Here is a 15,445-nt window from a genome sequence, read left to right as displayed (position 1 = left end):
TTCTCTTACTACTGTTATAAACATCATAAAGGAAACAACACAGTGCTAAATCTACAAAATAAAATCCCAATTTTTTTCAGTTATTAATTACGATTGCAATCAAATCATTAAGGATTATTTGCATGAATGGTTATGCAGTACTTTGAAAACTAAGCATATAAACTCATATGAATGACCTAATAAAATTAATGATACTTGAAATTTGTTGTAAGTATACATAAGATAGTTCTACAAATATTCATTCAAAAAGAAATATCCACCACAAATATTATACAGTTAATGTGTAAAGTCATGTGTTTAATGACATGTTGAAGTCACATTCTTTAATTGTTTCCAACCACAGCAAACAATTAAGTTTGTTAGGTTGGTAGGTTGGCAGAACAACTCTGAGGAGAAAACAGTAAAATCTTTCTTTTCTGGCTGAATTATAAAATCATTACAGATTCTTACGAAAACCTTAAAGCATCTCATCATTTAAACCTTTGAAAAACAGGGATACTACTCACAAGATGGTAAGGATTTACCTCAAGTATGTAAGTGTTAGGGGAAAAATTACAGGTCAATATGACGAAGTAGCTGCCTGATTGGTAACTGGTGCTGCTATTACCAGTAGAAAAGCCAGCAGATATTCACAGTGTGATAAATCAGCAGATCCAGGCAAAGGGTAGCATAGAACAAGTCATCTTTTTAATTTGCTTGATTTTTCCTTTGTGACAGATAATACTGTAGAGGGTCTAGAAAAAGGGCCCCTGAGTCACTGACAGGGATCTCTCCACGCTACCTTAACTAGTGGTAGGACTGCAGATAATTACCTTCTCTTGGAGATCACCTGACTGCTCACCCTACCTTGGCAGCTCCTCAGCACAGGGTCAGAAAGCAAACGCATGCTATGAAAGTCCTTATTAACAACTGTGGTGCAACATATTAAATAAGTGTTTAAATGTCACAATATTAAAATTTAAAATAACTGAGGATTATAATTAAAATAAAAATAATTTAAATTACTATTTAGGGTAATGAAGGATTACGGTTTAAGCACTATAGAAAAGCAACAGCTGAAAACAGATCTCCAACTACAGGAGAGACAAAGTTTTCTTTTAAACAGAAGTGGAGGAGAGGGGAGTTGTTTTGCACATGCACAGACGTATTTGTAACCCTTCTGCAATTTAGCCCGTTTACAGCGTGAACATTTTCTAGTGACTTGCAGAAATCAGCAATTCTTGACTCCTGAGAGAGCTGACTCAGAGAACACCAGCTTTCTGTGTTCTCTTTATCTCAGGCTGTTCTCCCAGTCAGCCACAGTATATGAATGCTTCACAAAAATATTGTAATTCTGACAGGTGACAAGCTCTGTAAGTGTATATGCGTTGTATCACCGTAAGACGGTACATATTCCCCATTTAACTTGATAGCTGCAAATTTATCTCTTTGTTTTGAGCACTAGAGAAGACAAAGATAAATGCTTGCTTCTGTGCTATAGGGAATGTAGTAAAAAACAGTCAGAAAATAAAAAAACAAAAGTAAGTCTGTGAGAAAGTATTAAAGATGCACAGCAACATTGGGTTTTTATTGATGTATTGCAAGCCACAGCAGCAGTACTGGTCAGTCCTATTGTGCCAGCCGGAGTTATGGTGACTGTGAATGAAACAATCTGTTCAATGATCCTCTTTCTGCATAAAAATGCATTAGGACAGAGCAGGAATCTGTTTCTGAAAAAGAGATCACCCAATTTGTCCACAATTTAGGCTAAAAAGATATAGTGATGGAATAAAACCCTATAATTAAATTAAATTTAATCACATATGAAAACTGTAAAGAACTGCAAGAAAAATGGAACAACGGGAAGATACACACATTGGGATACTCACCAGAAACTGGTATGCATCAGTCAACACACAAGTTTTAAAAATAATGAAAATACAACAAATCAAGGAGAGCTGAAAATATTCGCTCTTCTAAAAACATAAGTTAATTAGTCTTACTGTGTTTCATTTATGCACACATACAATGTATTCAAAGCAAGAAAACTAGAGAAAGTGAAAGGTTTGCAATACTTTGGGAATCAGTACTTAATTAGCACTGCTAACTTACAGAATTCAAGCTTCATATTCTGCGAGATAAAGGTACTACTATATAATTAACTTTGTGGTAAACACTGTAAGAAAATAGTCAGAACTTGCAACTTCAAAATGACTCAGAGTTGCTATGGGAAACAGACAGATTATGGGAGAACATACTGTGGTTGTCAGCATTTAAGTTCTCATCTCAAAACCACACCACCAAGTAGAATGTTACACAAAATGCATGCCCTTCCATCCCAACCCAAAAAGAAGCACACTGTGGAAAAAAAAGTGACAGAATTGAATCTGTGCTACATGAAGCTAAATTAATGAGACCTCAACATAATCACAGTGTAGTAGTAGGAGTGCTGTCACAAATCACCAAATGACAAGTTATGCAATGTTTAAAAAATGCCCTGCAGACTAGAGATTCAGCTATGTGTCGGGAGGAAGGAAACCGAGCCTATTAATGCAAAACTGGTTGCATGTACCTCTGCTATTTTGAACCTCAGGAGGTTTTAAGGAAAGCCATTAACAAGTTCCAAACACAGCCAGCAGTGCATTCAGTAGCAAAATCATAGGGCACATGGTGCCAATTTCCTCAAATTATGTGGATTAGATTATTTGCAGCACCAGAATCCTGGGGAACAGCCACAGGTCCAAGTGTTCTCCAGGGGAGGGAGCAGGCAAGGCAGGATTGGCAGAGAGGGGCAAGTGTATCAATAAACACAATTGCAGGTTTTCACAAACGGCAGAAAATTTAGTCATAGATCTTCCACTATTGTCACTGGTCTTCAACCTCACTTTGTAAATATTTGGGAGGCAGAATGACATCTGGCAACTTTCAGAAGTTATTTAGCACCTACTTAGTGAAAAACATGCTAAGTCAAAATGAAGAAATAGCCATTCTATAAAGGAAGGTTCTGTTGTTTGTCCTTTATATGACATATTTGCAAAATACTAAATAATAAAATAGTGTCTAGATATTTTCCATTGAAGACCTTCAAAACTGGTACCATAAAAATCTGAAAATCTTAATCCCATATCTCCCTTAGTATTCATATTATTTAAATATTTTATGAGTTTTTAAAATTTTCTTTACCTTCCCTCCAGATGTCCATTCTGACCTAGACATTTTCTATGATTCTCCTCCCAAAACTAGTACACACTTCAGAAGACATACTAAGGTTCCTACTAAACTTTAAAAGTACTGCCTACACACTGACCTGCTGTGGTTGCAGTAGCCAATTTTCAGAATATGGAAATTATTCCTAGCTTTTTAGTTTCAGATGTTTCAGAATATAGACAGATTTCAAGGTTTGTGATATCTTAAGTATTTTCTAAAAATATGACAATCAGTTGAACTGTTGGGGATTTTTTATTTATTTTTAAAGTACATTTATAAAGCATTACCTTCCTCATGGATGTGCTTCCTTGATGGTCAATGGCAGAACTTGCATATCTAGGACAGAGAGGAAGAAGCATGTCAAATAACCACACACAAAAAAATAAAATCATCTGAATAAGTAGTGCATACATACACACACGCTCTACACATTTCCAAATGTATGCTTACAGATGCAATCATTATCAGTCCTGAGTCAGAGGAGATTTCCGGACTGCAGTGAAAAGATGGAATTTAATTTTAATTAAAATTGAAATCATAAAAGTTAATAGGCAAGACTTCGAAGTTCTGAGCTGTCTAGATTACAAGGATTGCAAGAAACAACTGAAAACCAAAAAAGTACAACATTTGGTAAAGGAATGGACAGACACCCAAACCACTGCAAGGCAGATTTTGTCATTAATGCTCCATTTCCGTCTGCCCATGAGAATGCCATAAACGCACTTCAATCGTGCTGAGCATTTCCCCCCTCAGTTTCTGGTCTGTTTTTTAATCCCGTCTTTGACCCATCTGGAAAGTGTTGGTTTCAATGCTTCTGTTCTTTCTCTCAGTCAATCCACAATATAATACATCTGTGTTTTTCTCTAAAAAGTCCTTAGTCAAGTTTTATTTGCTTCCATGCAAACACAATAATGTGTCTCTTTACAGTAATCACAGACTCTTACCTGCAAAAATATTGTAAAGTTATAGAAGCAGTCTGCAATCAAGCTTTTGAAAGCTCTTCAGAAGTTGGCATCTTATGAAGGGTCAGGAATAGGTGTTCTAAGGTACAATAATTTTTTTATTTGGGAACAGTTTTAAACAGTCTGCAGGAGTTGTTTTTTGCTGTTTGTTTGGTTTTGTTTTTTTTTTTAAGATTTTATGTCTATAAAATACTCCTCCCCAAATCTAATTATTCCTCAAATATTCAAATCTACAGATCACAGAAGAAGAAATACTGATCTTTTCTTCTCTTTAGACAAGTAAATTGTCTGTGTGAAAGTGACAGAACCAATTAATTTAGACATAGGGGAACCACAATATGTTGTCAGTTCTGGTTGAAATACTCTGGATTGTATTTGGTTGAGTTATTCCTTCACCTTTCTTTTCAGGAAAACAGTTGTCACAGAAGTGAAAAGGAAAAGAAGCTGGCGGGGGTGGGTGTGGGTGGGGAAGGAATGTACAGTGATAGGCTATAGTGGCCTGAACTGCTATTTCTCCAATCAATTAAAACAGTTGATCTTCTACTAAACACTTGTTTTCTTGTTCATTTATAATATTGTTTTTTAAACAAACTGCAGAATCTAGAAAAAGGAAGACCAATCACTTATGAGTAACATACCAATTTAAAAATAAATAATAACAAATCAAACAAGTATTTCAGGGTATTTGCAGAAACATTCATTGCATAATATGACATAAAAAAGGCAAAATACTAAGCAAATAACTGCAAGACTTTAAATGAAATTAAACTTTGTAATAAAGCTCATTCTAAAATACTTTTTCTATCATACAATTTTCCTCAAGTGGATTTCTGAGGTATTCCCATTTGACAGAAACGTAAAGGATTTTAGCAATGTCTATTCTGAGTTTTGATATGGTCTGCCTAGCTGTGTGTCATATGCTGGAATTCCTGTGGATAAAAAGGTTGCCTCCCTCCTTATCCATTCTTCAGAACTTTGACTAAATTACAATTTTTAAGCAAACTGAAACGAATATAAAAAGGGAAGAACAATTAGAGAAATACAGGTACTAAGAAGCAAGCACAGACCAAGGTTAAATAGAATCCATCTCTGGTCTCAGTACTAGATGCATATTGACTCAGTATTCAATCAGAACGATGATGCAGAACATACAGCTAAAGTAGAAATGTTAACCAGAATGAGCTAAAAAAAGATGGAAAGTACTTTGACCTAGGTGGAAGCAGAACAGTGAGAATTTAAAGGACTCGAGTAGGTGTGCTAACTTCCAACTCACATCTTAAAGGACATGCAAATGAAGTGCAATTCTAGTGATAAGATTTGTAATCAGGATTTCAAATGAGGAACAGTGTTGTATGATTAGAAAATAGCGGTAATGAATCTCTAGAAAACTAATTAGAATGGAAAAACCTAGAAGTATGGGGGATAGCAGAAGCACTACATCCCAGTGTAGTGTGTTTGATAAAAGCTGTAAGAATGAGAATGTAAAGACATACCTGGTACAAGATTTCTAATGAATGCTGAGAATTGTCACCTACCAAACACTGAGTATGTGAAATCAACAGTGTAGCTGCATACATCTCGGCACTTTTGCTATCAGAGCAGTGATATCCATTTAAGAGCATCACCAGAATTCTGAGTATCCTGCACTTTCTGTTCACACAAAAATTCCTTTTATAGTGAACAGAAGTGACTTGCTATTTCTTCACGAAACAAGTATCACTAAGCAAGTGCAACTGTGAATACCACCTCATGTTGACACTCATTCCTCCTTTCCTTTTGAGGAACATGGTTTCATTTTCTGCCACAGAAAGACAACAACACATCTTTAATTGTCCCATAAGCTCTAATAAGGAATAGTGTTTTAGCTTGTAAAATTTATAGAATGTCTAGTGAAAGCTAGGGCTGATTTAAAGAGCTGCATACAAATTAAGCATCCCTTGATCACAGAAGCAATGCTCAGAAAGAAGGTCAAATAATATGTCTCTTACAGATTATCAGTGCTCTTAATTATAACATCCCAAGTCTCTATTTTGTTCAGGGTCATTAAATCCATCACTAAATGAAAGTTATAACTGTATCAGAACAAACTGATGTATCTTATTAGATTGCTATCATTTTAGCTTCTCCACAGGTGACAGGGTACAGATAATAAATCCCAATGAATGAATAGAGTCTAGAAACAAAAATAATTACTTTGAGTGTTACTTACCTTTCTCCTCATCTTTGGTATCTGTAATAGTTACAATCTATATTGTTGACTTTTTTTAAGGTCCTACTCTGGCAGTAATGGATAGGATTATAAACTAGAAGTAATATAAAATGATTCTAGTTATAACAAACTGCTAATATATATTTAACATTGATTAAACAACAATTTTAGACACTAATCATTTCTTTGATTTGCATTTATCTATTTGACCAAACAGAGCAATCCAAACTCATCTTTTGCCTATTCCAATTTGCAGTAATTCTTTAATCTGTAAGAGTTTCCAGTAGGTAAAAAAAGACAATTTGCCAGAATTTACTTCTGGAACAGAGATAACTGGGTCTAAATTACTGGGTAGCGCATTTCATGTTCTGTCATGATCCAACATGCTCTGAGCATTCTGACTGGGGACCCATGTGCAATGTCCAGATTGATGCACAGTTCGTAAACAGACTGTTTTGAGAGCTTTTCTTGCTAGTCCTCTGTAGGCTGGCTCCTGTTTCATAAGGTTACATAAATGTAGGAGCTCAAGTACACAGCACAGATGATCAAGAGATAATTTCAAAGCTGTTGGTTAAACATTATGGACAACAGCAAAGCCTGCATTTGGAAATACACTGTTAGTCCCTGCTGCCACCTGGATACTTAGAAGCATACGGTGATTTGAAACACAGAGAGCTTGAGTAACAACTCTGTTGATCCACAGCAGCTATGAACAACTAGAAAATGGCACCTATCATCCTGCTCATTTTTACTTGGCAAATACTTGGGAGATGTACATTTCTAGATGCAAGGGGGATGCGAAGCTCTCCTCAACCTTCACATCTCACATTCTGAATTACTTCAAGTGCAACCTGGTTACGGCTCAGGGTCAAGGCAACCATAATTAACTCGAGGAAAAAAAAATAAAATTCAGCATATATTTGTGCAGAAAAGTATTTTAGGTACAATGTGAAATTTCCTTATGGCTGGTTCACATGAACACATATGTAGCAATTTGGATTGATCTACCTGGTCACAGGAATGCATTTTTAACCACCTTGCCTGGATTCATGATTTGCGTTTAGGTTATTAGAACCTCCATAGCTTATGTAATGTATTCCTGTCACAAGAAGTAAACTCTCACTGCAAATTAATTATTGAGTATTTTGTAGTGAGATTTGAAATCCCTTCTCAGTTCCATGCTGGCTCAGCTACTGGCTCAGAACTACGCTACAGGCATTACTTGATACTTCAAGTCACAGCCAGCTAGCTTGGATGCATCTGTGCTGTTCTGCAGTCACTGCAATACAGGTGTATCTGCACATGCAAAGTTGTCAGAACGATGTCAAGACTAAAAGTTATTTTCAAAATATTTATCTCTTCTTACCTCTCCAGCATTAAACACAACTAAAAAGAATAATTTCCAAAGCCTGCCACTTTGTACAAGATTCAAACAATTTTTAAGCATTAATATTTACGACAAAATGTGTTATAAAAAAGAACCTGAGCAGCATTTTCACATGGAAACTAAGTGAAAATATTGATAAAAACTGTTTATGCAGCTAGCAGTTATGCAATGCACAAATGATCCAATTCTTTTCTGCCTTCTCTTTCCCTTGCAGCCTGTGTGGTTAGCTAGGCAGAGTTAAGATCTTCAAACCCCAGGTCTCTGTAATGATGTCACGGTTACATTACGCACACACGTCTACAATCACAGATGTCAAAGTTTCCTATTACTAGAAAAAAAATCCTTCTAAAGTAAAATGAAGATCAAAGAACACAGTGAACTCTGCTAAGCATATAGTCAGATGTTTGTTTGCAAAAAAGCTGCAGCAGCAAGTACATGTTAGATGCCCATTACCCCCTTCTCATCTGTGAAACAACAGCAACGAGGGTAAACTGCTTCCGGTCAAAACCAAAACAAATTGGCTGCTTCTTTAGGAAGCATTTAAATTTAGATTGCCTTCCTAAAACCTCAGAACCCTCACATATTTAGTGATTCCACCTCCAATTGCAGTGTAATTTCCTAAATCATGACACCTGTTCAGTAGTGAAGAATCGTAACTTGCCTGTGGCTGCCCTACTTTTCTAGCCACAAGAAAGCTTAAAAGTAGAGCTCAGATTTTCTGCACTGGTCAGACAGGACAGAGTTTAACGTATAAGGACACTACCTTATAACGAGGGGTGTGGGTGCTCTGTGTGGATGGTGAAAGTCCAGCCCTGCGCATAGTGCTGGGCCAAATAAGTGATGTAGATGTGCCAAAAGAGTTTGGAAGAAACTAGAGTTGTAATGCAGAAATACCTAGCTTGTGTTCTGCTCAAGGCTAAAAAAGAGCTGCTAGACTTGCTTTACACTCCACTCATTTGATGAGTTAAAAAAGCTAGATATTCATAGTAACATCCTGTAGTCTCGTATTTCTCACATAGCTGCTAGTGTTTTCAGTATATATTCCCTGCAGCCTGCAGTACATTCTACTGTGTGCAAGAAATGTCTTTCTTCTAGACATTTTAGACCTTTTTTCTTTTTTTAAATGAACGATGCAATCATATTATGGAAACTCTATAAGCGACTGTACAGTTAATGAAGGTAATGCTATTTCATCCAAATATGTGAATCTATCCACACTCCCCAAAACCTAACTATATGGGATAAATATCAGAAATGTTTTTATTTTGGTTTAAGCTGTTTAAACTCCTTAAAAGAAGGTTTTTAGGAGCAAGAAGATAAATTCTGACTGGTTAACATTTTCAACATATCAAAAAGATATAATATGGTCATGTTTTGGACCTGAAATTTAAAATGTGCGGGAGAAGGATTAGGAAAGAGAGAGTCGTTCTATAAAAGAATATAAAAGAATAGCCTTTTGCTATGGAAGTTTGCCAAAATTTCATCAAGTCATATGTCCCTGGAAAATATCTCTTGGCAGATGTCCAGTAGAGACTTGTGTCCCGTCCACCAAGGATGTTCCATCTGGGTTGTAATGTCCCTGCCAAACTGAGCATGTGCAATCCCCCCAGAATAATTAGGCACACTTTGCTCTATGAAGAACAAAATTCCTTTGCAACTCTTCCTTGTGGCTGCAAGAAACTATGAGTGTGGAGAAGGAAGACAAGTAAGGGTTGAGAAGTGTGACTTTTTTGGGGGAGGGGTCTGCAATTTCTTTCTCTTGCACAAAATCAGGTAAGAAGGACCTGAGGGAGAGAGCAGCCATACTGGAATGAAGAGGGTGAGAAAAGAGTGACAGAAGGGAGGAACAAGTGTGAGGGAAGAACAGCATAATAGCACCTGGTGTGAAAGAGTTGGGAGACTAAGTGAGAACAGTAAATACATAAGATTTAAAGAAAACAGTAAGTTCTGAAAACTCCAATATAAGAGGGTAAAGGCAAAAAGGTAAAATCCAATTGTTTCTTAAAAACAAACTGAGAATGGCACGCTTTCCCCTGCCATGTAACCCCTGCCTTCTACAAGATGGATAATGCTTTGGCTCTGAATTGGAACAAAATACTAAGCGGGACTATACTTATTGTAAAAATAAGAATCAACATTTAGCTGAGGTAATGGCTGATGAGGTAATGGACTACTAAAATGGTGGCAATGGAGAGACAAGACTGTCTTTTAGAAGATGAAGTAGAATTTTACCCTAGAAAAAGTCTTTAGAACTCCATCTTTACCTCACTTTCATCTCTATAACGGTGCTACTCAATTTAGCTGAATGCCATTTTAAACATGTGCAGCACCCTACAACTGGGGAAACATCAGTAAATTCTTACCATTCTAACTGCCTTTGAAATGAACTATGATGTTTAATACACATATAAAGAGGTAAAAATGCTAACGATCCTGAAAAATCAGGCACGAGGTGACTTGCATTTAGCGATCAACAACTAATACTGTTGTACCTCAGACTTCTAGCTGTAATGAAGCAGTATTTATACCATTGAATAAAATCATCATCAATTGTAAATACTTTAGATTGGTGAAAGTACTCTAAATGTAATTTATTTTCTATTCAGTGAATGGTTTAGCTTCTTAAATAGATTTAGGCCATATACAGGATGAAAAAAATGTAAAAAAGAATAATTATACATATGAACAGATTCCAATTAATCTTAATTATGATGTACTATGATACCCAAATATCTGTTATTTCAAACTTATTCTTTTAATATGACTTATTGGATGCAACTAGAATATGAACATACTTCATCAGATAAATGGCAAAGGAAAGAAAGACAAAATCACTATTCTATTCATTAGAATTTGTTGATTGAATTCAAATGTAAGGGACAAACTGAAGTCCCCATTCTTAGAATTTATCAAATATAAGCCACAAATATAAACAGTAATTTTTGTACAGAGTGAATTAGCATGTAGATGTTCACTGAAAAATTCTGCCTATTATTTAAAAAAAAATCATGCTAAACATGCATTATACTTTTCATTCTCAGAGTAACTCTGAAATAGTAAATTTCAAAAGTAAAAAAGAAAAAAGGATGGGGGAAAACATCTACTACTTTGTAGTATATTTTTTCTACCTAGTAATCTTCAATGAACTTACATCTGAGGTATTTATTCAATCTTTGCAATCTATATTTGTATTTGATATTAGCAAATGAAAGACATTTACTAAATGATATTAATGCTAGTATCACTAAACACTGAAAATTTTTACCTCAAATAATGCAACTAAATTTCTAAAAGTAAACAAGTAAATATAATTCCCAGATAGATTATGTATATATTTAAATACAGAATAACAGAAGTAATTACCTTTCAGTATCTCCACTGACTGTGTCCCCTGCTCTCTGTAGAAGAAAAACAAATAGTATTAAACACGACTAAAGACTATACTTCCTTGGTGCACTCAACACAGCGGTATCTGCAGCGAAAGAAGTCACAGAAGTAAACCACAGTAGTCTTTCTGTAACTATGAAAAAGGAAATGGAAAGTTTATTTCAATTTCTAACTAAATGTTATTTCACAATGAAGATCATGTTTAGAGCAACTTGCATCTGCACTTATAAAATAGTTTCAGCTGCTCTATAATTGCGATCAAAGCTCTTTAAAATAAGGGAGCTAAAATTTGTTAGAATGTCAATGTTTGCAAAACTGTTAATATTTGAAAGGGAGTTTAAGTGTAAAGGACAAATATTACAATGTATAATACAGAATTTCAGAAAAACAAAGTGTCATCAAAACACTTTAATACCATTCGTACACAGCTTTACACAACTTGAATTACTACACTGGTTATTCCTCTGAGGTTTGGAAATGAACATGTCTTTTAGTAGTAAGTGATTCAAGATTAAAAATAAAATCTTAAGACTGGTTACTTTAAACGATGCTTTATGATGGAGAAGTTTTCCCACAGCTAAAAAACAGTTCCTCAACTTGAAAGTACAAAAATGTATTTTTAAAAATTAACACGTATTCGTTTATAAATGCTGAAATCTGCACTTGAAAAATCTTTGACTATATGCTTTCTGACTAACCGAAGAGCAAATGGATTATTTCTTTTAAGTATAATGTTTGTCTTTTAATACCACCACTTCAGGCATACAGAAAGATATTTAATTACAGGTGACTTCAGAGAACAGTTACAGAACCGAACTGCCCGCTGCGCATGTAAAAGACAGGAAGTCTGCTGGGTCTGTTTAACCACATGGGCTGTAACACAGGTATAGGCTAACTATTTTTAAGAAACCTTTAAAATGTTCAGGGGACAAGCATGCATTTTGCCACCTCCCTCCTTCACATATCTCCCTGGTGTATCCATATACAGAATCATTTATTATCTTTTACCATGCCATTCCTACTACAGGTAATACATGATTTGCCACTTGATATTTTGGCAATAGATGACGTTGGTAATAGATGATTTGCCACTTCAAGCAGGCAGAAAACCTTTATGTGATCAAGTTGCCCTGGTAATAACTAATAAGCTTGGAGGGGATTGATGATACCACAGTAATATTAAAACGTCTGAGGAGTCTTGTTCGCCACTTACTTGCATCTAGTAAGATTAGACTAGTTATCTAATCTAAGATTGGAACGACATTTTGCCCTAAGCAGGACCATGTAGATCTACACGACTACTTTTTCTTCTTTTCTCTTAAGCATTCCTGTTATCCAAAGCACTCCTCATATCCAAAGGACAACCAGCCTGCCACAGGAGCATGGTGAACATATAGTAGAATTATTAATGGAAAAGATTTATTTCCAGACTATCAAGCATATGAAGGTACTGACAGCCTATATAATGTCAAAAGTGGCTCACTACATCAGGACGTGAAGTTTCATAATGATCACTGTAATGATCATAGGGCAGAAAATTAAAGAATGCTAAGCACCTTCCTGATTTTGCAGCTGGTACATTCTGTGACACATTCATGTTTTGAACAAAATGTTGCCACAGTGAACCCGCACTCAAGCCCAAGAATATGTCATGGCAAAACTGCCTACAATACAACATAAATGAAACACACTTAAAAGTTTTCACTTATATAGTCTTTCCTGTCTCTTATCTTCCACAGTAACTAGGATGCTACAAATTGTACAAGTAACTTTTCATTTTCTCTTGTTGCTACATTAAATACTAGCCTTTTACTTCTCTGGTAATGGATTCAGCTAAAATATCTTACCAAATGTATCAAAGATGGTTACCATTCAAATAAGAGAACTTAGCTGATGAAAAGTAATAAAATGGTGCCCTTACACTTAAAAGCAGGGAGTTCTCCTACATACCTTGCGGAAACCAGGCAAAGGTAGGAGCTCCCCACTGAGTAACTGAGTACACAAAACTATAACAGGCTTTCTTGAGTGTATGAACAACTTAATTCTCCTTAGAGTACACTGAAATCTAGCCTAAAGAACTTACAAAAATTAGAAATATTGATATTTTCTTGAAGCAGACTGTAAGAGATAACAGCCTACATCTAAAGCAAAATATCTGTTTGAAGAGCTTCAGTAAAATGCTGCATAATGTATGTCAGATTTCTGCTGCTGCTAATGCACTGTTAAATATGAGTGAACCAACCTGATCATCCCTGAAAATACTGTGGACAGCCTAGCAAAATATTGTGTGGCCAACCGAGGAAAAGAACTTTGACAGCAGCACTACCCGTGCTACTGTTATAAAAATAGAATTTATTCATACTAGAAGGCTCAAAGATTTTTTTTCTCATATTCCTCTGCCTTCTAGTGTTACTAATTTTAGCAACTAGAAGTGGGAATAATATTTTAGTTGGTTTAAGTGTTTCCCATCCTATTTCTTAATCAGTAGAGGTCTTTCTTTTCCAAAACTGTTCCCAAAGTAAAAGCAAGGCATTTCCAAATCAGAGTTTATTCACTTTCTCTCCCAAATGGGACTCATCCAACACTCCCTTCCCTGACAAAGCTAAAATAATCCTCCCTGTTCACACTGTGCTGGCCATCTTCTTTTCATCACCTGTAGTACAAATTTTCACTACCACTACAGAACTAGCCCAGTTACTTATTTCCTTCCAAAAGAAATGCACAAAGAACACCTATATCGTGGGTGATCACCTTGGATTGTGGTTCCAAGATGCCTTTTGATCAGATATATTCCATTAGTACAGCTGGAAACAGTTGTTAGGATGTTGTGAACTTGCATATATTAAACTGAAGAAGACATACTAGCGTGAAATGTGCTTCTGTTAATAAAACGTGCTTTTCTAGAGGTCTTTCTTTCAACACCACTAATTTTTAAAGATACTGAATAATCTAACTAAAGCACAGTCTGTAGTAGGGAAATTTTACAATGGTTCTATAATAGTGGGAAAAAGAAAAAAAAATGTTTTAGCTGTTTAATTACTCAGATTAGGCAAATTATAACTGATTATTAGTTCACTGAAATGTCTGTATAGAGAGGGAGAAAACAGTTGATATGAGCACCTGAAAGGTAGAAAACATATTTATGCCATTTAAGTTTTTATCAAATTTACCAGAAAAAAAAATCTCTGCTCCTGACCGACTCATTAATAACATACATATTATCATCAGTATTAAGTAAGGACACTAGGGATTACTACAGATATACACATATATATGACCTTTTATTTGACTGAATTTTTATCCCCAAAGAATCTATCATTGGAGTAGAATCTAGTTGCTAGCTTGAAATGCCAACCTTATAAAAGGATCTCTGATAGCATGTATGGAAAAAACTACACGCTGGCATTTCTATAAATGTGTACATATAGCTATAATTAATTTCCTTGTGTAATTGTAATTGCATGCACAGATGCAATACTGACAATGACTTATACGTGGTAAACTCCTATCTGCAATTTCAGCAACCTTATATATAATTTTTTTTGAGCACTTGCTTCTTAACAGTTCCTAATATTTAGAAAACAAATTGCCTTATCTTAGTTCCCAAACTAAAACTTTACTTCTTCTTACTAAAAGGCCAGTTTCAGGAGTCGTAGACATGTGGGAGGCTCAGGAGGCACAAGTCTTGTCATTCTGTCACAGACTATAAAGCACAAATTCTGTGAAATTCAGGTCACTGGCACCTATCAGTCTTCTTCAGTCAGCTTCACATTTACGTAGCTCGAGGGATTTCAGTGGATCTGCTTCTGACTTGCACAAGTAGAACTGAAAGGACAATAAGGCCTATACGGTCTAACAAGCAGATCTGATGATCCTCTTCCAAAGTAAATCCTGGAAAAACTCCTACTTACCCCCAGTTTCTACAAATAACTGAAAACAAAAAAATTATCTCCTTGAATCAGGATTTCAAAATAAAAAGAAATATTTTCTCCTAAGTAAAGAAATTACATAAATCACAGAAAACAAAACAACCCTGAACTGCAGAGATAGTGGGAAAACATTCAGAAGCCATTGTTTACTTGTTGTTTACTAGTGGAAGAGACTAGAATAGTTGGTAATAACACTAGAATAATTTGATAATGAGTGTTACTAATCTCAGTGGTCAAATGCAATATATTAATTCCATCTGGATATATCATTTATTCAGATGCAAAAAAAGATTCTTTTACCTTTATTATAAATACTGTTCTTCCATTCTCCTATACTCAGATATTCAATTCCCTACAAACACAACTTCTGCTTCCTTAACACACA

At 35.4% G+C, this 15,445-nt stretch overlaps 1 protein-coding gene across 4 annotated transcripts in view; it reads right to left on the bottom strand.

Moving 5' to 3' along the window:
* The window catches only part of LOC141949452 (connector enhancer of kinase suppressor of ras 2-like), a 212,909-nt gene that overhangs the window by 34,789 nt on the left and 162,675 nt on the right, over positions 1-15,445 (bottom strand). For all 4 annotated transcript variants that reach the window (XM_074883088.1, XM_074883090.1, XM_074883089.1 and 1 more), the window contains exons 14-15: positions 11,108-11,142; positions 3,474-3,522 (exon numbers count right to left, since the gene is read on the bottom strand). In XM_074883088.1, coding sequence (XP_074739189.1) covers positions 3,474-3,522; positions 11,108-11,142 — 84 coding nt within the window. The remainder of the gene's footprint in view (positions 1-3,473; positions 3,523-11,107; positions 11,143-15,445) is intronic.

Source organism: Strix uralensis, chromosome 13 (assembly GCF_047716275.1).
Source record: "Strix uralensis isolate ZFMK-TIS-50842 chromosome 13, bStrUra1, whole genome shotgun sequence".
In the NCBI taxonomy this organism is placed as follows: Eukaryota; Metazoa; Chordata; class Aves; order Strigiformes; family Strigidae; genus Strix; species Strix uralensis.
Note: the sequence above shows the minus strand (reverse complement) of the source record. Positions and strands in the feature narration are given on the sequence as shown.